This window comes from Brachyhypopomus gauderio, chromosome 8, assembly GCF_052324685.1.
Source record: "Brachyhypopomus gauderio isolate BG-103 chromosome 8, BGAUD_0.2, whole genome shotgun sequence".
In the NCBI taxonomy this organism is placed as follows: domain Eukaryota; kingdom Metazoa; phylum Chordata; class Actinopteri; order Gymnotiformes; family Hypopomidae; genus Brachyhypopomus; species Brachyhypopomus gauderio.
This window is the reverse complement of record NC_135218.1, coordinates 1,859,168-1,878,601: the sequence shown is the minus strand read 5'-3', so window position 1 is coordinate 1,878,601 and position 19,434 is coordinate 1,859,168. Positions and strand designations below refer to the sequence as shown.

General features: G+C 42.6%; 1 protein-coding gene across 2 annotated transcripts; it reads right to left on the bottom strand.

Annotated features, from left to right (window-relative positions):
- Window positions 1-13,401: 13,401 nt before the first annotated feature.
- On the bottom strand, window positions 13,402-16,926 carry mych (myelocytomatosis oncogene homolog). 2 transcript variants are annotated; one of them, XM_077013760.1, is made up of 3 exons: window positions 16,759-16,926; window positions 15,533-16,093; window positions 13,402-15,154 (listed from the first exon to the last, which is right to left on the bottom strand). In XM_077013760.1, the coding sequence occupies exons 2-3, from the start codon at window positions 16,080-16,082 to the stop codon at window positions 14,628-14,630; spliced, it is 1,077 nt and encodes a 358-aa protein (XP_076869875.1). In that variant the 5' UTR covers window positions 16,083-16,093; window positions 16,759-16,926; the 3' UTR covers window positions 13,402-14,627. The 2 variants fall into 2 exon arrangements, with proteins under 2 accessions (XP_076869875.1, XP_076869877.1); XM_077013762.1 differs by lacking the exon at window positions 16,759-16,926 and having other exon boundaries at window positions 15,533-16,670.
- Window positions 16,927-19,434: the final 2,508 nt, after the last annotated feature.

The window sequence follows — 19,434 nt, the reverse complement described above, 5'->3', positions numbered from 1 at the left end:
TTACAGGAAGTGTACTAATAGCCCCCATGTGAGTCAAAGGAAATGTGTTCTTTATGCTTTATTTTTAACACCTTAGTATTTACACATGGGCCTCTCTCACTCTCTCTCTCTCATGCACATTTACTCATTTCCAGCCTTCTGTTTTATCTCACTTCTTGAATTCATTATTTTCTTGTTTTATACATGAAATAAGTGAATTCCCCTTCTGTTCATAAGTATCATAAGCTTAATTTTCAGTTCAAGTTACAATGACTTACTTGTACCTCAGTGATTTCAGTGTGCAGACAATCTAAGAGACACAATAAAACACTGGGGTATACATATGCTTTCCAAGCGATTTATATGGTGTGTACAGTTAAAAAAAACATTAAAACCTTTGTCATTGATAATACATGTAATTACAGCAGACTATCAATTTGCTCCAAGCCCAAAATGTGCTCTTAAAGCTCAGGTGGGAGCAGCTTTATAGCACAACCTATGCTGCTCTGAAAATGTGGGGAGCTGTGAGCCTTGTAGAGTGGATATTGGGCTACCAGCCACATGCAGTATTGCCTGGGGGGATGCCCTCACTGTGAAGGAAAGTGACCTGCCTAAAAGCCTCTTGGCAGGGGGGCGATGAGCCCAGCAGGCTCTTGAGTCCCCTTATCATGAATGCATGTGAAGAATCTAATGCTTCAGCACGTCACCACACTGCAACAGCTCTCTCTTGGCTGCTCTGAAATTTGGAGGTATTTTAGTCAAGTATAGTCAAGTAAGCATGTGTAAGCTACAGAATAACGGAAGAGGAATGAATCCCAAGAAAGTGAAATGAGCTTTGGAGAGTTAGAGTCCATTACACAGTGATCAGTAGAGCTTTCAGCAAAACTTTGATCATCTCTACAGGATTAGTTCTTTTTAACTGAAAGGAGCCTTTACCTTGAGATGCATCAGAGGCCCGTGTGTTTCAACACTGCTTTGTACCAGAGGCAGCAACACATCTCTATATGACTGTGAGGTGAGGCAGAATGCTTGGTTCTTCCCAGAGGAGATGGAATGTGCAGAAGTGAAGGAAGTCACAGATGGGGTTGGAGGTGGAGGAGGGGTGCAGTGCAGTTGCATTCCCGGGCTCGCAAACACGTCACCAAGGCTCAGTCACCAGGCCAAGGGCGCGTATAGCTGCCTGGAACAAATCCAAAGGACAAGGTGTCTGAGGTTTCAGAAGCTAGGGAGGAGAAGGAGGAGCATGCGTGCACCAGAAGCGTGCTCCCCAGGCGATGGTTCAGGGGCCCTCTCCTAAATCTCCCCGGGGTCGCTGTCCCAGCCTCATGCAAGTTTCCTGGCATGGTGTCCAGGAAACCCCTTCATTAATGTGCCTGTGTCCTTTCCTGTGTGTGTGTCTGTCCATGTGTGTCTACCTAACCCGCCGGCTCCATTTGTGCCTATGGTGCTCAGTGTGCCTGTGTGTATGTTTGTAGCTAACCGTCCCTGATCGGGAGGGTATAGTCCATTTTTGGCTTTGTAGGCAAGCATCAAGGTTTTATATATGATGTGTGCAGATACTGGAAGCCAGTGAAGAGAGCGCAGCAGTGGAGTGATGTGTCCAGTCATGACACTGTATTCTGAATCAGCTGTAAAGGTCTGATGACCTGTAGAAGAAGACCTGCAAGTTATTGCAGTAGTTGCAGAGTTGCAGTAGTCCAGATTTGCGATGACAAGAGACTGAATAAGCACCTGACTAGCTTGCAAAGGAGAAATCTGCTGGATCTGGTCAGGTTTTAAATGTGTTGAGAAGGACAACTGGTTGTCCAAAATTATGCCCAGGCCTCAAGCAGTTTCTGATGGTGTTATCAGGGTTTTGATGTGGTTTTGGGATTCCAGAAATGTACAGAATATCAGTTTTGCTATTGTTGAGCTTCCAGTGGTGAGCCGTCATCCATGAAGCAATATCCACCAAGCATGCAAAGAGAAGAGGGCCTATGACTGAGCCTTGGGGGACTCCAGTGGTGAGATTACATGGATTGGATGTAGTTTCTCTCCATGTTACCTGATAGGAGCGGGCTTTCAGATATGACTGGAACCATTTCCAAGCAGAGCCATTTCCATGTTGAGGCTACAAAGAACAAAGAGGATGATGTTGTGATTGGCCATGTCAAAGGCTGCAAAAAGATTCAGAAAAATTAAAACTGATGATAGCTTGTTAGCCTTGGCAGCATGAGACTTCTCAGTTACTGCTTTAAAGGTTGTTTCTGTTGAGTGTGTCTGTTTGAAGCTTATCTTGTTGGGCATTTAGCCTTTCCTTCTATGACAAACAACAACAAAACACTTGGGTCATTCTCTATAGTACTTAATGACAAATGAAATCTTACTTTCAGCATTAGGTGCCTCTGTAACTATAAAGCAATCAGGTCTCAACAAACCTAATGAGAAAACCAGAGGCGACAGTGGCAAGGAAAAACTGCCTAAAATGGCAGGGATTAGGAAGAAACCTTGGGAGGACCAAGGCTCAAAAGGGAACCCATCCTCCATTGGGCAGCCCACTAGCAGAAGTTCGTATTTGTAGTTCAAATAAAGTTCTAGAGTCATAGTTCTAATTCCAGGCCGAGTAGTCACAGTCCCTTCAGTGTAGATGGTGAGCCTCAGGTAGGAGTTGGCATCAGCGCTTCCTCTGGCGGCAATGGCACATCCAACCCCGGCATCAACACATCCACTGGCAAGCCAGACCATCTCCTATATAAAAATATAAAATACAGGTTGAGTTTGTGAGCATCAATGTAAACAACCGTTGATTAGCATGTGGCTCCTGCAGGCTACTCTATAGCAGCATAACTAAAGGGAGGGGCCTGGAAGTGACCACAGTCCTGAGGGGTCACTGAGCCATTCCCTTCCACCCAAGTTATTGTCACAACTAGAGTGATCACATGACATGGTTGGATGACAGCAGCAACATCTCAGATTACCAGAAGACTCAATGACTGGGCCCCCCGAGCTCCACACCTTCACATGCAGAATATTAACTGAAGGATTGATTAAATAGTGTAAATTTTAAGATTTGAACTGTCAGAATCTCGGATTAGAGCTGGAAGGCTATTCCATAACTGAGGGGCTGTAGACGAGACAAAAGCATGGACCAGCTTCTCTGCATCAGCAAATGAAAGTAAATGTCGCAGCTTGGCGATATTACAAAAAAAGGCAGCTTTAGTGACATTGCATATATGTATGTCAAATGAAAGATCCAAATCAATAGTGACACCTAAACTTTTTGCAGTAGATTTAGGTGTTACTGAAAAACCATCTAGGGTAAGAGAAATATCAGACCATTTGCTTCTAGCAGCTTTTGATCCAAGAAGCAACACCTCAGTCTTATCGGAATTTAGAAAAAGAAATTAGATGCCATTTTATGTCCTGGACACAGTTCTCAATTTTGGGAGTAGTATTGACATAATCTGGATTAGAAGATATATACAACTGTCACGTTACGGTCCCCGAACCCTTCCTTTGGGGCGTGTGTTAAAGTTGTCTGCGTCTAATCGTCTGCGTCAGTGTATCTCCGTGGGTGCAGGTGTGTCTTGTAATTATTCGTCTCACCTGTGGCTCGTCTCGTCATCACATGGGGTTGATGTGGTCTGTCTATTTAATGTGCGTTCGCGCAGTGTCTTGTGCTCGTCGTCTAAAGTCTGCACGTTGCTGTTTATGTGTATTGTTCTCCGTGCACTATTGCGCAATCATTGTCAGAATTAAACGTGACGTTTGCTGCTATAAGAGTCATTCCAGGATTTTGGTACATTTCCTGTCCCACCACTTAAATTTCAAATGTACATATCCAAAATATCTAAATGACTATTTTTTTTAAACATTGTACTTGTTATAAGACAAACTGTAAAATTTGATGGAAAAATAAGCGCGTTAGATATTATTCAAAAGACCGAATACCTTTGAACCACCTCAAAAAATGGCCATTTTCTCTTGTCCCACACATTGGGTGACCAACTCCTTTGCCAAATTTAACAATTAAAATAAGCTCTAAATAAATTACTTCCTCTTGTATATTGTTGAAATGCATCTCCTTTACTTATGAAAACAACTTATTTGGTCTACATTGTATTGCATGTCACAGTTTTTACACTATTAATTTGTGTCCCACAACATGCGCGCAACCCTGTTACCATAAGGAATTTTATCTGGCAGAGAAAGGGTTAAAAATATTTGTGTACTAGCACAAAGGAATTTGCATCACAAGGACATTTCCTGCCCACATGGCAAGAAAAATGGTAAGTGCTCTAACAATTTTCAAGGTTTTTTTCCAAATATGTTTGTCCAAGTTGTGTGTGTCACTCAGTGAATGCAACCCTGTTCCTCATATTGTAAGACTAATATTGAGTAGAGTCATAATTTACTTTATATACTTATATAACCATATTTGTCCTTGATCTTGTATACATAGCTAAATTTTACAGTGAGCATCTGTTCCTGGGGTAGACCACAACTTAGCCTAAATTTGCAACCCTGTTAGTCGCAACCCTGTTACTGCATACCAATTTACTGCACACCAATCTAATAAAGAAAAAACTTCTTCCATATCTGAGATTGACGAATCAAACTTTTTGATAGTTTATAACCTGTAGATTATAAATATATGATTTAAAATGATCAAATTGAAGATCAAATTTTCAGAAGTTACCACCCCTGAAATGTACCAAAATCCTGGAATGACCCATAGAGGGATTCTGTGTCTCGTCCTTCACGCTGCACCCATCGTCACAGAACGACGAGCCGACCAGAGACACCCGAAGATGCCAGGATACGCCATCCGGCCCAAAGAGGAGTCAGAGACCTAGCCGGCGCCACCATGCCTCTACTCCTGCCCAACGCCGCGGGGTCACCGTAACTCCCGAACTGATGGAGCAGGACCCGTTATGCAGCATCATGCTGCTTCGGGCTCGGGAAGCCTCTTCCGCGGAATTAGCAGACTACTTCCGTGACACCACGGAGCGGATGTTGCGGGAGAGACACCCCTCTCCTTCCCGAGACCTCTCTCCGATCAGGTTAGGTGTCTTGCTCTGCTCTACCGCCAAGACTCCGGAGAGCGAGTTCGGGGACGAGGGATCGGAGGAGGAAGAGGGGGAAGAAGACTCGGCTCCCTCTGTCTGTTCCGCTCCCACAGTGGATTACGGGGAAAGCGAGAAGGAAGAGGAGAGCGAGGAGGAGGAGGACCCAGCTCCCTCTGTCTGTTCCACACCTACGGTGGATTACGGGGAGGAGGACAAAGAGGAAGAGGAGGAAGACTATCCTCCCTCCGTCTGCTCTGCTCCCGCTGACTACTACGGTGGGGAGGAGGGCGATGAGGAAGACTACCCTCCGTCGGTGTGTGACGCCTCCACCGTAAACTACGGTGAGGAGGAGGAGGAGGAGGAGGAGGAGGAGTACCCTCCTTCGGAGGGCTCCTTCACCAAGGAGGAAGAGAGCCCTCCCCCCTCGGAGCTATTGGCTGGAACTGTGAAGGGGAGGTGGACTCCGAGCGCTCCGAAGGAGAGGAGATGGACTACTCCCGGGGCGGCAGCCTGGAGCAGCCCATGAGCTGGAGCCAGGCCAGTGAGGCAATGGAGACGGAGGAAGACGCTCACACTGCCGACTCCAGAGGGCGGTCGTGAGGCGAGTGGGGCGTGCCATATGGTCAGCCGGGAGGAGTCCAGCCGCGCTGAACCTGGTGCGTCCGCCAGCCGCGCTGCACCCGGTGGAGGGTTTGCAGTGAGGGTAGGAGGAGCACCGCCCACCGCAGCGCCTGCAGCACCAGCAACTCCCGGTCTCTCTCCCCTGATCGCCCTCCTACTGGCGCGTAGCCTGGCGCCTGTTGCATGTGTGTCTGTCCCTGTGTTCGTATGTATTCCCGTATGTCTGCCTAATCTCCTTTTCTCTTTCGTGCCTCTGTGTGTTAATGTTCCTATTTGTGTGTTTGTAAACATCCTGTTAAATTTGTCTAACGTGTTTTCCCCCGTCTTCCCAGGGAGGGTGTTCTAGGTTGTTCGTAGCGGACTCTCCTCCGAGGGCGGTCATCTCCCAGACGCAGGACTGGGTGCTTCGGATCCGCCCATCGACATGGGTTCGGGGCACTCGGTCCTGTTGGCACCCCGGGACGGGTAGTGTCCTTGAAGGGGGCGTCTGTCACATTGTCTGCGTCTAATCGTCTGCGTCAGTGTATCTCCATGGGTGCGGGTGTGTGGCTCGTCTCGTCATCACGTGGGGTTGATGTGGTCTGTCTATTTAATGTGCGTTTGCGCAGTGTCTTGTGCTCGTCATTGTCTAAAGTCTGCACGTTGCTGTTTATGTGTATTGTTCTCCGTGCGCTATTGCGCAATCATTGTCAGAATTAAACGTGACGTTTGCTGCTATAGATGGATTCTGTGTCTCGTCCTTCACGTTGCACCCATCGTCACACAACTGAGTATCATCTGTGTAGCAATGGAAGCTAATACCATGCCTACAAATGATTGTGCCCAGTGGTAGCATATATAATGAGAATAATATGGGGCCCAATACAGATCATTGTGGGACACCATATTTTACCTTTGTATGTTCTGAACATTCATTATTTACAAGTACAAATTGGTAACAATCAGTCAGATAGGATCTGAACCAGGAGAGTGCTTGACCTTTTGTGCCAATGAGTGTCTCCAGCCTATTCAGTAGAATGTTGTGATCAATGGTGTCAAAAGCAGCACTAATGTCTAACAGTATAAGAAAAGAAATGTGTCCTGTATAAGAGGATATTAAGAGATAATTTATTACTTTAGTCAGTGCAGTTTCAGTGCTGTGATGGGATCGAAATCCAGACTGAAAGGACTCTAGGACATCTTCTGTCTGTAAGAAAGAAGAGATTTGCGAAGAACCTCCATTCTCTAGAATTTTGGAAATTAACGACAGATTAGAGATTTGCCTATAGTTGGATAGTTCCTGGGGATTAAGACCAGATTTTTTAATTAGTGGCTTGATTCAAGTTTACGTGATTTGGGGATGTAGCCCAGATTCAGAGAATAGTTAATTATAGTAAGCAAAGGTTCTTCATTATTGTGCAGTAATTCTTTGAGTAGATTAGTTGGTATGCATCTAGTATGCATGTGGAAGGCTTGACAGATTTTACCAACGAAATCTTATATCGCAATGGCGCAACCTTGTCTAAAGCTGTACGGAGAGAATACTCAATGTGCTCGGTAAAACGCTCTAGCCCTTCCGGAACACGGTGGCTTAGTGGTGAGCACGTTTGCTTCTAAGCACTGGGGTCCTATCTGAGTGGAGTTTCCATGTTCTCCCCGTGTCTGCGTGGGTTTCCTCCGGGGTCTCCGGTTTCCTCCCACAGTCCAAAGACACGGAGGTTAGGTAAATTGGCCCTCCCTGATTCCCTGACAAATTCTCCCTGAGTGTGTGTCTGTGTCTCTTTGTTCAATAATCAATCAATCAATCAATCAAATTTTATTTATATAGCGCTTTTTACAACAGTTGTTGTCACAAAGCAGCTTTACAAGTGCCGAGTCCTAGCCCCCAGTGAGCAAGCCAAGGGCGACAGTGGCAAGGAAAAACTCCCTAGTTTTTTGCATGAGGAAGAAACCTTGAGAGGAACCAAGACTCAGGGGGGGAACCCATCCTCCTCTGGCCGACACCGGTCACCATGACAACAACAACAATTTAAACAGAAAGAAATAAAGAAAAGGAAAAGATATAGTAATGTCCATCATGGTGTAGGCTCATCCGGTCAGGCAGTAGGTGGCTGGCACTGGATGGATCGCTTGTCTCTCCTCATCTCATTTTTCCTCGAGCAGGCGGGCAGCCATGTGGAGAAAATAAAACAGGGAAAATTAGCTCTGTATGAGGACATATACAGGACAGATAAAATTAAACACATTTCTGGAGTGTGGCAGCAACTCCGGCATTAAATTAAACTATTACAGCCTAGCTAAAAAGGCAGAACCAGAAGGTAACATAGGCTTGGGGGCATTCTGAGACAATGGCATCCATCCACTGCACTGTCAACAAACTTGAGTGACCACGAGCAGTGACAGGACGACAGCACCAGCGCCCCAGTCTACCATAAAACCCTTCGTCTATGAACCCCTGGATCTGTACCTTTATCTAAGGGGGGATATTAATTATCATACGCTAAACTAAATAGGTGGGTTTTCAACCTAGACTTAAAGATTGTGACTGTGTCAGAGTCCCGATATATAAAGGCCGATATATAAACTTACGCTAGCTGATTTGTGGAGGCAGAAAGTTGGTCAGCGGCCGGAATAAAACCTGTAAAATGTATCTAGGAAGGCAAAAAGTAAAAGATTAGCACGTAAATAGATTATTGTACTTTAGAAAACAATTTCAAAATTCGCTCCGCAACAGCGTCGGCAGGAAGCAGCCAAAAGCACTTGTCTGAGTGTCTGTGCATGAATGTGTGTGTGCTTGTATGCCCAGTGGTGGATGGTGTTCTGTCACTAGGGTCTGTCCTCTCTCCCCTTCCTGCACCCCATTCAGTCCCCCAGGGGGCTGTGGATCCCGGTAGAGAGTACGCTGTGCGCAATTGCCTGCCACTTCTCGCCGGCGTGTGATTGGTAGTGTAAGAGTTGTACCTGTGTTAAAATTGTAAAGCGACCTTGAGTATCTAGAAAGGCACTACATAAGTTGAACATTCATTCATTCATTCATGTTATAGTTCATTTAATTTGGTAGTGGGGTGGCCAATGAAATGCAGCTCATTTTGAGGAAGTACTGCTAAATTGGCTATGTCAATACCAAACGATAAGACCCACCATATTCTGAGTGAGACCCATTGAAGCAAGAATTGCTTGAATGTTTATTCTAAAATAGCCATGTAAATTTTCAAAATTTATGTTAAATTCGCCAACTACAATCACCTTATCAGCTGATAACACTATTTGAAACAGGATGTCTGAAAACTCCTGCAAATACTCAGAGTAGGAAGCAGGGTAATTAACATTACCCTGTGTTAAGCGACTGTGTCGCTTTGTTGGTTGATGATAAATTTGACACAGTGAGAATGAATTTTCAAAAAAATTAAAACTTGAAGCCTGATTTTTGACGGGTTAAAAACTATTTGCATAAGACTTCAGGTAACAAGAGCTAACTATGCTATTTGTTTGTAGACTACACCAATGTAAATGTCACATTTACATAGTTCATTTAGTTCAGTTGTTTTTCTTTAGTTAGTTAATGTGTTCTACCTGGATACAATTATGCCCCGTCGATCCCACAACCCTTGTGTGTCTAGATCTGATGTTCAGGTTGGTTGGTTGTCTCTCTCATTTCGCTGCATGTGTTTCTCCTAGAATTGAGTAAATACCGTTCCTCCCTGTCTGCCTCCTGAGCTCCTTGGTCTACAATCCTTACAGTAAAACCCATGACGAATCCAAATGAAGGATCCGATAACCAGCAGTCAACTGGTATAAAGACGAGACATAAATAGACAAACAACCCTCAGGTGCCAGGTTTCCTAATGTGCCCCACTCACCTGAGGGATGAACACAACGTCACAACAGGACAACATGCCACTGCAGACGGGGGCAGTCGGCAGGGCGCGTCTGTAGTGTGACAATTTAATTTTATTACGTTGCTTGCCATTTTTAGTTTTTGAGCTAATCTGAAGGCCACATGGATGTCTGTAGTGATTGACTCTGCAGTTGGCGACCTCTTCACATTATGCACTTCAGCATCCGCTGACCCCACTCCATCAGTTTACTTGGCCTAACACTTCGTGGCTGAGTTGCTGTCTTTCCAAAACTATTCCATTTCTTGTTTCATGATAAATATGGAGAGGCCATTATTGTATAATAATAAAATATATCTTTTAATAAAATATTTTTTTTAATACACAGTCTATTAATTAAAGTGCATGCAAAGATTTCCTCTCTTCCTGGGTGGCTTTCATAATAAGAAGCGTCATGAAAATTTAAAGTTATTTTATTATTAAAACACTTAATATCCATGATTACAAAAAATGCCCTCTACTTTAGGAAACATTATTGGTTCTTTATTGTTAAATTTTTGCTCATTATTGTTTAGTTGTAACAAAACCATATGTGATGGGTGTGATGGCCAGATGTCTAGATTCAACTGTGTGTTTAGGTTTCAGGATGAAGTCTCCTGGAATTCACTGACCTGAATTAACATGCCTACCCTGCAAGGGCTATATCCATATATCACTCAGACAAACACACACACACACACACACACACACACACACAAAGACTTGTCTGAAGTTGGTTGTGAAACTACACCCTTTGGGCTGTTTCACACACCCTGACTGAAGGGGTTAAGTCACAAACTGACCTTACACCTGTCATTGTCCGCCATTGACATTTTTTGTCCGCCATTGACAAACACCTCTTATAAATTCACAGAAGTCTTTCCTGTCAGGCAACAATTTTCCAGTCTTAAGCAGGTAGCATTCAATGGTTTAGTAGTCTGACAATTACTGGCAAGTTTATGGTTTACATAATCATAGAAAATCATTCATCTTTAATCTTTCACATGGTAGACATTTAAACATCAGATAATACATAATCCTATGATTGTTTGATGGTATGAGTGAGCTGAACTGTGATATAACAAGTTATGTAAGGCTTTAGTCATATGTGAAGGTATAGCTGTTCTACTGAGTTTCTTCTATTGTCAAACATTTATAAAAAGGTGTTGGTGGTGTCATTCAAAAGTTTAAGTGAGGATTTTTCCCTAGGGGTCTGTGCTGAGGACCTGAGATTCACTGTATCAGTTCTGTAGTAGCTATTTCTACTTCAATCTTCAAACATTCCTTCATTTTTTACTGAATAGGAGAAATGGTAATACAATCATTACCTTCCATTTTTCTTTACCTTCCCTTGAGAGACCATATTAATAATTATTTATATAGGAGTAGTTTTATTGTATGGCAATATTCGTTTACAAGGTAAAACTACTCACACTTTTGCCATGTTAGTAGACACTTGACAGTTAGTCGAAATGACAGTAAATTTGTTTGAACTTTTATACAATTGCTGATAGGAACTGTGTTCCTGTCAGCATTGGCCCCTGAAACTCCAAAATTCTTGTGGGTGGGATTTGTGGGATCTCGTAGAAAGAATATTTCAATGAAGTTAGTTAAAAATACATTTTGGGGTATTTTAAAGAAGAACTTTACATCAAAGTCAAAGGAAGCCAATTACTGTAAACTTCTGGAACCAAGATAATTATTCTCATTCTTAGACACAAAAAATGTACTAGTGGACTGCTTCATAATGTTTCCTGATTTCTATTGAATAATGAAATTGACAAGACAAAATACAGGCAATATTGTTTTATTGTTTTTAGGGCCATTTCAGAACTAAATATGGAGATGAAACATTTGGGGTTTTTTTTGGTTGTTGTTGTTGTTTTGTTTGTTTGCTTTGTGGATTGCTGAAATTCAATAAATACCGTGGCTAAGTCCCCAAGCTTCAGCTAGGTAAGGGCAGTTCACAAAGTCTGCTCTTCTCCCATTTAAGAAGCTGATATGGAAACAGGAGAGCTTTAGGTTTTCCTGAACGTGCATCCTCTATATATATTTCTTTGTCTGTCACTCTTTGGCCAATTAGTCTGAAGGTGTCACTCATTAGTATGGGCTTGACCAAACTGCAGATAGAGACCATAAAAAAAGATTATGTCTGATCATTGTTGCTTTCTTATCAGTTGTGATAAGGCCTGGAGACTTGTGTTAGTCTTTAAAATATTGGTTGTAATGTGAAATTGTTACTGTGGAACCCTATCGTGATCTTGCTAGTCTGGCTGCCCCAAGGGGTGTGAGGTAAACATTCTTTAACGTGGGTGTGTGACATGGACATACATATATTGCTTCCTCTTTAAAATATGTCTTTGATCTAACTTGATACCTTTTTTTCTTGAACTGGACTCCAGCATATTTTGTTATACCTTCATAACATATAGAGAGGAGCAAATACACTTGAGTAATTGGCAAGCTTTGTTGCTGTTTAAATAATAGTTCATTTTTGCTCAGGGAAGTATTGCTTACTTTTTTGTGGATTCATATATATTAGTATTTTCACTATTCCCAAATGTGAAGATTTCAGTTTACATTATGATTTTCCCATTGAACTAGATTTGAATGAGCACTTATTTGATTGTATCTGACCCTGAAGGGAATTAACCTCTGTCCCAGTGTGCTTTACTTAAAACAGTTATGACTTGACCTGGACCAGTTTCATCAGTTTAGCACCTCTGTGCTCTAAATTACTCAGGTGATAGAATATTTACATTCTAAAAGACGGCTGAGCTTCAGACAGGAATGCTGTCATTTCAACCCAGACTGCATGGAGACTAGTCCCTCTTTAGGCAGCTTGATAGCATCTATTGCCCAATGGCTAACAGCACAAAAGATCAAAGGGAACAATGGAGGTCTAAAACTCGTTGAGACACTTTTGTTCAAGAGCCGTCAGTGCACCAGCCCATTTGTCCATGCTATGTGAAGGACTTGATAGTAGTCACTTCACTACTGAGGGAGAGCTGAGCAGTGAATTATTATAGGGTTTTGTGGTTCCTATATAGGGTATTTAGCTTCTCTTGTGACCAGAGGTAGAAATGACTAAGAAATAGCTAAGATAAAACTTCAAAATCACTGGACCCTATCACTAAGCTAACAACCTTAGATTAGTTTTATAAAACCATAAATGAGCTGTATATCATAAATGCAAATATTTCGCTGTACTTCAAGGGATTTTTATAAATGTTTTACAACAATTTATGGCTTCAGGTATAATAAACAAATCTATTTAAACTGCAAGTCCAAATGCACTTTCTTTGATCTACTGAACCAATACTTGCTTTTGCATGGAAAACATGGTAAAGTGAAAGTGATGGCACCTCTTTGAAGTCATTTTGTTACAACCACAGCATAAATTCATTTTCTAACAAGTGTTTTGAGTGCCACAGATCTGCAAACACTGCATACTTTTCTTTTTGGAGAGCTTCCAGTCAGGCGCCTGACTACTCAGAGCAACTGCCAACTTTATAATGTTATAGTGGAGAACTATACAGAAAGACTGGAGTATTCTGGATCCATTCAATAATCTGGACCCTTTGATATGGCATGGGTAAACGTTGGCTTTCAATACTTTAAGCAAAAGTATTTACAAATGATTATGAATATCCACAGAACATCTACTTGGTATATGTGGAATTTTGGGGATTTGTGATTTTCTGTGATGCCAGCACTGCAAAGGTATAGCTGTATTTTGGGTGATCACACAAAATCTGTCGGTAGCCCTTAGGGAACTACAAATTGTGTGTCCATGCAGCAGAAAAACACTTGGAAGTATCTTCAGTCACCACCTAACACAGCTATAACATGTTTTGCATAACTTATTCTTTAATGGAGTGTTTGTGGAAGGCAAGAAATGATGCTAAGGTTGCATCCTTTATTCTCTACTTAATTTAACCATAAACTGGCAAAGCATTACTACAAAAAGCTGAGCTATTGGATAAACTCCTCCGTTCCTTACTTTATGTAGGAAAGAGTAAAGAGCATGCGAGTCTGGTATTAAAATACATCCCTACTAGTTTATGATATAACAGTGACTTGAACCTCCCCATCATTTCGATCCAAGTTCCACCAAGTACAATATTCTACCTGCCCAAATATAACCATTAAATCAATAAGTTTGTGTGAATGTGTATAAATAATGTGAAGGAAATAACTGGAGTTACACATTATAGGCTTTTTCACTTTTTATAATAGTATAAAACAAAGTGCTGCTAAAAATGCAAATATTCAAGAGATAAAATGGCTAAATAAGTTATAATAATTAATAGACTGATATTTACAAAATATGATTCTGTACATTTGCCATTTTGAAGGCAATAGAAATTATAGTTATTTGGTGGAGGTAGATGAAAAATAAAAAAATTACATTGAAAGACAAGAGTGGGATTCAAGTAAAAACACTCCTTTTATATTTAACACTCCAAACTAAACAGGATAAGCTATGCTCAAATTTCAACCAGCTGGCCATGTCTTTCCAGTTTAAATATGCCTAGATGAAATTCTAACAAGTGGCAGCATGATCGTGATGTCATGAAGATGATTTCCATTAATAAAGTAATCCAGACAGAACATTCTTCCCCAGAAATATGACAAAACTTTTGGATCCAGCCCAAAATAGTCTAACAGTAGCAAGTTTACAAAGGGGAAATGATTGATTAATGAAGGGTTACATTTTTCCCAGACTACTGATGGTTTAGACTGTCAATGAAATCAGCTAAACATATAGTATATAAAATACATCTTTCATTAAGACTACGGATTTGGCATAGCTCCAAAAAAAACTAATCTTGAGAACAATTTTGCATTAAACATGCAAGTATCTAAAAGGTGAAAAAACCCCAACATTCTAGCCATCTCCTTAGAGATTAACATTAAGTGGTGCGTTGCTTCTGCAGAACATCACTGTGTCCCAGCCTACATGCTTGAACTGCACAATCAGCCAGCATAACCAGCTAGTCTCCAGTCCCAGAGCCCCTATAGTAGAGGTCCCAGAGCCCCTATAGTAGAGGTCCCAGAGCCCCTACAGTAGAGGTCCCAGAGCCCCTACAGTAGAGGTCCCAGAGCCCCTACAGTAGAGGTCTCAGAGTCTCTTCAGCCGCTGCAGTCTTGCCTCCAGCAGCTCCTGCCTCTCTCGCAGCTTGTCTCGCTTTTGACTCAGTCTCTGCTCCTCAGACTCCAGGTTGCGGATGCTCTCCTTCGCCCGTTTGAGGATCACCACTTTGGAGGCCTTGTCGTTGTTGGACAGTTCGGGCACGTTGTCGCGCAGGCGCAGGAAGCAGTTCTTCAGCTCGTTACGCCTCTGCCTCTCCATCACGTTGTGGGTTCTTCGTCTCTCCTCCTCATCCTCTGTGTCGGCACTGTGGCGTGAGGCCAGGCTGCGTGAGCGCCCCGCGTGCTGTCCGGCCCGGCCCGGCTCACCGCCTCCCCGCGCCCGCTTCTGTGACGGCGAAGGAGGTGGGGGGGAGGCGGGGCGAGGGGCGGCATAGTTGTGCTGCTGCTGAATCTCCAGATGGCATCGTTTCAGAGCACGCTGTTGGTCTCTCCTGTCCTGCTGCGATCGGGTCAGAGAGCTGCAACGCCGAACCGTCACCACGTCAATCTCCTCCTCTGTTGAGCACAGAGAAACCACACAAGATTAGTCAAGTCAGCAAAGACATACTACAGATAAAATCAAATCAAGCAAAAGGAAAAGCTGTTTTGTTACAGTAAACTGCAACAACAGTGAATTTAATTTGCTCAGACAATTGATGTTTTTACCTCACACACACACACACACACACACACACACACACACATACATACATACATACATACATACTATATATATATATATATATATATATATATATGAGAGATGCAATTTATATTTGGCTTAAAGTTAAATCTGCAAAACATAAACCATTATTTTTGCGTTGTGTTACAGATAGGAGTCATATTTAGCTAGAAAACTACAGAATCATATGGGAAAAGATAAATGTTACTCACCAGAATCGCTTGCAGAAGATTCACCACCAGCAGAAAGTGAACCGTAATCGGAGGACGACTCGCACTGCTCGGAGCCGTCCGGGAGAAAGTCCTCGCCTTCCAGGAGCTGACACGCTAGCGCCGCACTGTGGCAGTCCAAAGTAGAACCGGCAATCTCGGCAAAGATTTGGGTGTCAATGTCGGAGAGAAGGGGACTAGTGGAGAGTACGGACGACAATTTATCCTCGATCGATTTCTCCTCAGGACAACGCCACAAGCAATCATCCGAAAAGGAGTCGCTCGTACTGGAGTGGCTCGCGTTGGCACCAGTGAAGTCACTATTCCAGTTCAAGTGGAAAAGATCGTCGTCCTCGAGCAAAAGTTCCGATACCAACTCCAGCTGATCCACATTGGACAGAGGCTTTGCCGGCCCAGTCTTCATCGGGGGAGACTGGGGCGGTGTGGGGATGGACTGCAAGTCCTTGATGAGACTTTGACAAAACTCATCGTCAAAGAGCAGCGGCTCCGACTCGTTCAGCCAGTCATGCGAGGGGGAATAACTGGGCAACATGTTGACTCAACCTGCAAGGCAAAATACGAACAACGCTGTAAAGACGATCCCTCGTTTAGACGTTATTTAAATGTACCCAGTAAGGGGACCGTCACTGAACCACCAATACGTTTTCCGCCAAGCCTGCTCAAATTGTTTTTTCCCGGCAAGCACAACTTTTTATTACTGTTTACAATAAAAGCCCCGCCCAACTTGAGGGGCGGTCTTCAGCCGGTCTCTCCCTCCACCTCCCACTCAAACTCTATGGTGACATCAGTAGTTTAACAGCTGGAAAGACCAATATATTGGTTTAATTCCTAAGTTTCCAAATGACAGTTGCATATTAAACATCAATCATTCAAATAAAAAAATTAGGGTATATTGAGTTCCCACTCGTTACCGCAGGTGATTAGAGTCTTATTTCACATGTATTAATGTTTAAACCTCACGCCTTTTCTCCCCGCTATACTCTCAGCCGTCGAGTTAGAAAACCAATTATTCTTTTCAAAAAGATTAATAAAAGCAAAAATGCCAAATAGGTTTTCTATAAGTTTCATAATATTACACATAAGCATTTGTGTATGTGTAATATTATATATATAGAAATCCGCATGTAGAGAAATAGAAGATTCAACCGGCATACCGGCAAATGAGGGACTTTTACGGTACGTTGCGTTAACAATGAAAAGCTTCTTACCGTATTTCTCAGCGATGACGGTAACAATAAAACAATACTAGTAACCGTTGTCAAAAAGGAGCTACTAGTTGCACAAAATATTTAAAAGCAAAGACAGAGAAACTGCTGAATGCCTAGGAGTCATGTCAAAAGACCATGCGGTGCAGGCAGTAGGTGTGGCAGCGAAGGGATTTAACTTTATATCACCGAAGTGCTTTTCTGTGTCCTTCCACATGAAGATTCGCGCCAAATTCATACAGGAAAATGTTGAATCAAAACGATTGTCTTTGATATGCCAAATTATTCTATGCATGCGGTTTTATCAAAGCGTTATTCTCATAAAATATGTTAACCATTACAATTCTGTAAACAAAATATATGAGATGAAGAGAATAGTGCGTGCGCGGAGTGATACCAAGAGAAGGGGGGGTCAAACACGAAATTCCAAGAAAAATGAGAACAGGAGGAGTTGAGTTGAGTTACACGTGTCCTCGCGCACAAAGCCGGGTACAGTTAGCCGGCGTGCACGCCCGTAGCACTAGCAGCAGCCTATACATTGGGGGGAAATGAAATAATATTTTGCATTTTGGGCTTCGGGGAATTTGTCAGGCACATTATATTTGTGCCCGTGCTTTCTGATGCAAAAAACAAAACGTTGGGAAAAACATTCAATCGGTACAGCGGCTCACTAAATCACGTGGAGTAGGCAAGATTTGGGAGCCCACCGGTGAGAAGTAGACAGCGTAGCCGTTACCTAACAAAGGCTCCATTGTGACGATACGTGAAAAAGGTACCACGTGTGTAGCATCCACCAATCACATCACAGAGATCTCTACTACGACTCTTCCCGCACCATATATGCGATCCTGTGTCTTTCCTGAGACATATATGGTGGCAAAGAAGATGAAGCCTATTAGCGCTCGAAGCTTTTGTTCTTACATGCATACACAGAAAGCAAAGTAGAGAATTTTACATATCAAATCAATTAAGCGGAAGAGGATCATGACGTTAAAACAGATGCGAAAGAGATGCACATTTTAAACCAGAGATGTATTTGCAAAGATTACAATGTTTATAAAAATTCTGATTACTGTTATACAGTATAAGTCGTTGGTGTGATGTTGCATTTTCGTTCAATTTGCTGCAGTTGTATAGCACGTAGCTCAATGACCTAGTAGAATCGTAACTGCAAGGAGTGTGAATTAACGTGCCACCTAGAGGCCACTGGATGGGAACAGAATTGTACTGAATAGGAGCAGGATCACGCGCAGGGCATATTACATCACGTGTTAAATACAACGACAATAACGAAGTTTTGACGTTCCATTATGGTTTTGACGGTTCTTTAACTTCGGCGCTTCATCACCAATACCCTTGATTTAGACTTTATTTGAGCTTGGGACGATGTCATTATATGTTATAAACACCTATTTACAGTACATTGTGTATTTAATGTCTCGTCTTGTTTATAAAATCAATGTTTGTGTCGAATTTGGAGGGTTTGTTTTGAACCAGTTGTTCTTGAGACATTATTCTATGTGGGTTTTTTAAAAGACACATATTAGAATGTTTACTAGAAAAGAGCAAGTTTAAATATTGCAGTCACTGACTTACAGTAGCTGTGAGTTTAAAATACATGCATACACAAGTTAAAAATCAGATGACCAAAAACCTTCTACATTAGACACAATATCTAAAATACTGTGGATGGTTAGACATATATTAACTCATTGATTAATTTATTAACCACACACTGTACACTGGATGCACATAAACATGCCACAGAGACTTCATGGTATAGCAAAACAGAATATGTGGTATATAAAGTGTTGTACGTAACTGAACCATTCAGTGATTTTTGTAATCTGACAAAATGAATTGTTGTAGTGTATATGTGCTCCAGGTACTGTTGTATTCGGCTTGCTGCTTCACCTGTCATAGCTTGAACCTCAGAGCTTGAGCCGTGGCCTAGATAAGTCAGTCTGGTGAACCTAGGCCAGGTCACTCACCTTCAGGTCTGCAGTGAGGTTTGGTAAGCACAGGTTTACTGTACGCCTTTACAGGGTTATGACATGTCCTCTGGTCTCTCTGATATTGCTGGCTATAGGGGGGTAATGTGCAGACCAAAAGCCCCCCCATGTACTGCAACGATTTTGCCTTCCTTAGGCAATCAGCTATTTCAACACTAGCCACATTTTTCCTAAGAAGTGCTAGGAGGTTAGTGGTTTTTAATATGTGTGTAGGGGGGTGGGGAGGAGGAGGTGTGTGTGTTAGGAAACACATTACTGCCTGTAGCTGGGTGATAGGGATGCTTCTAAGAGCACACAAAGTCCTTACAACGATGTCTTGTTATGTGGTGAAGATGGTCCCTGTAGGATTTCCATTATCTCAGGTTGCAGAGGGCAACTGATTCCTGAGTGGGAGCACAACATGAGGGGTGTGTTGAGGAGGGAGGGTGGGGTGGGTGTGGGGGAGGGGTGGTGGTTGGGGTTGGGTGGGGTGGGTGTGGGGGAGTGGTGGTGGTTGGGGTTGGGTTTAAGCAGATACTTGTTGGGGGTTCTGCATTTCAGTGAGCAACCTCAGCCCATCTTAGTCTGCATCTGAATGTATACACACATAACAACTAACTAGGGCCTGTCTTTGAGAGTAACTCCCTGTAGAAAGATTACAGGAACATTACATTACATTTGTTTTTTA

What these genes read in the sequence shown, in the direction of transcription:
- mych (XM_077013760.1), bottom strand. Translation starts at nt 16,082, where the DNA reads ATGTTGCCCAGTTATTCCCCCTCGCATGACTGGCTGAACGAGTCGGAG. An exon ending in ATCTTCTGCAAGCGATTCTG is followed by an intron (nt 15,155 to 15,532) that starts GTGAGTAACATT and finishes TGTGCTCAACAG; the next exon opens with AGGAGGAGATTGACGTGGTG.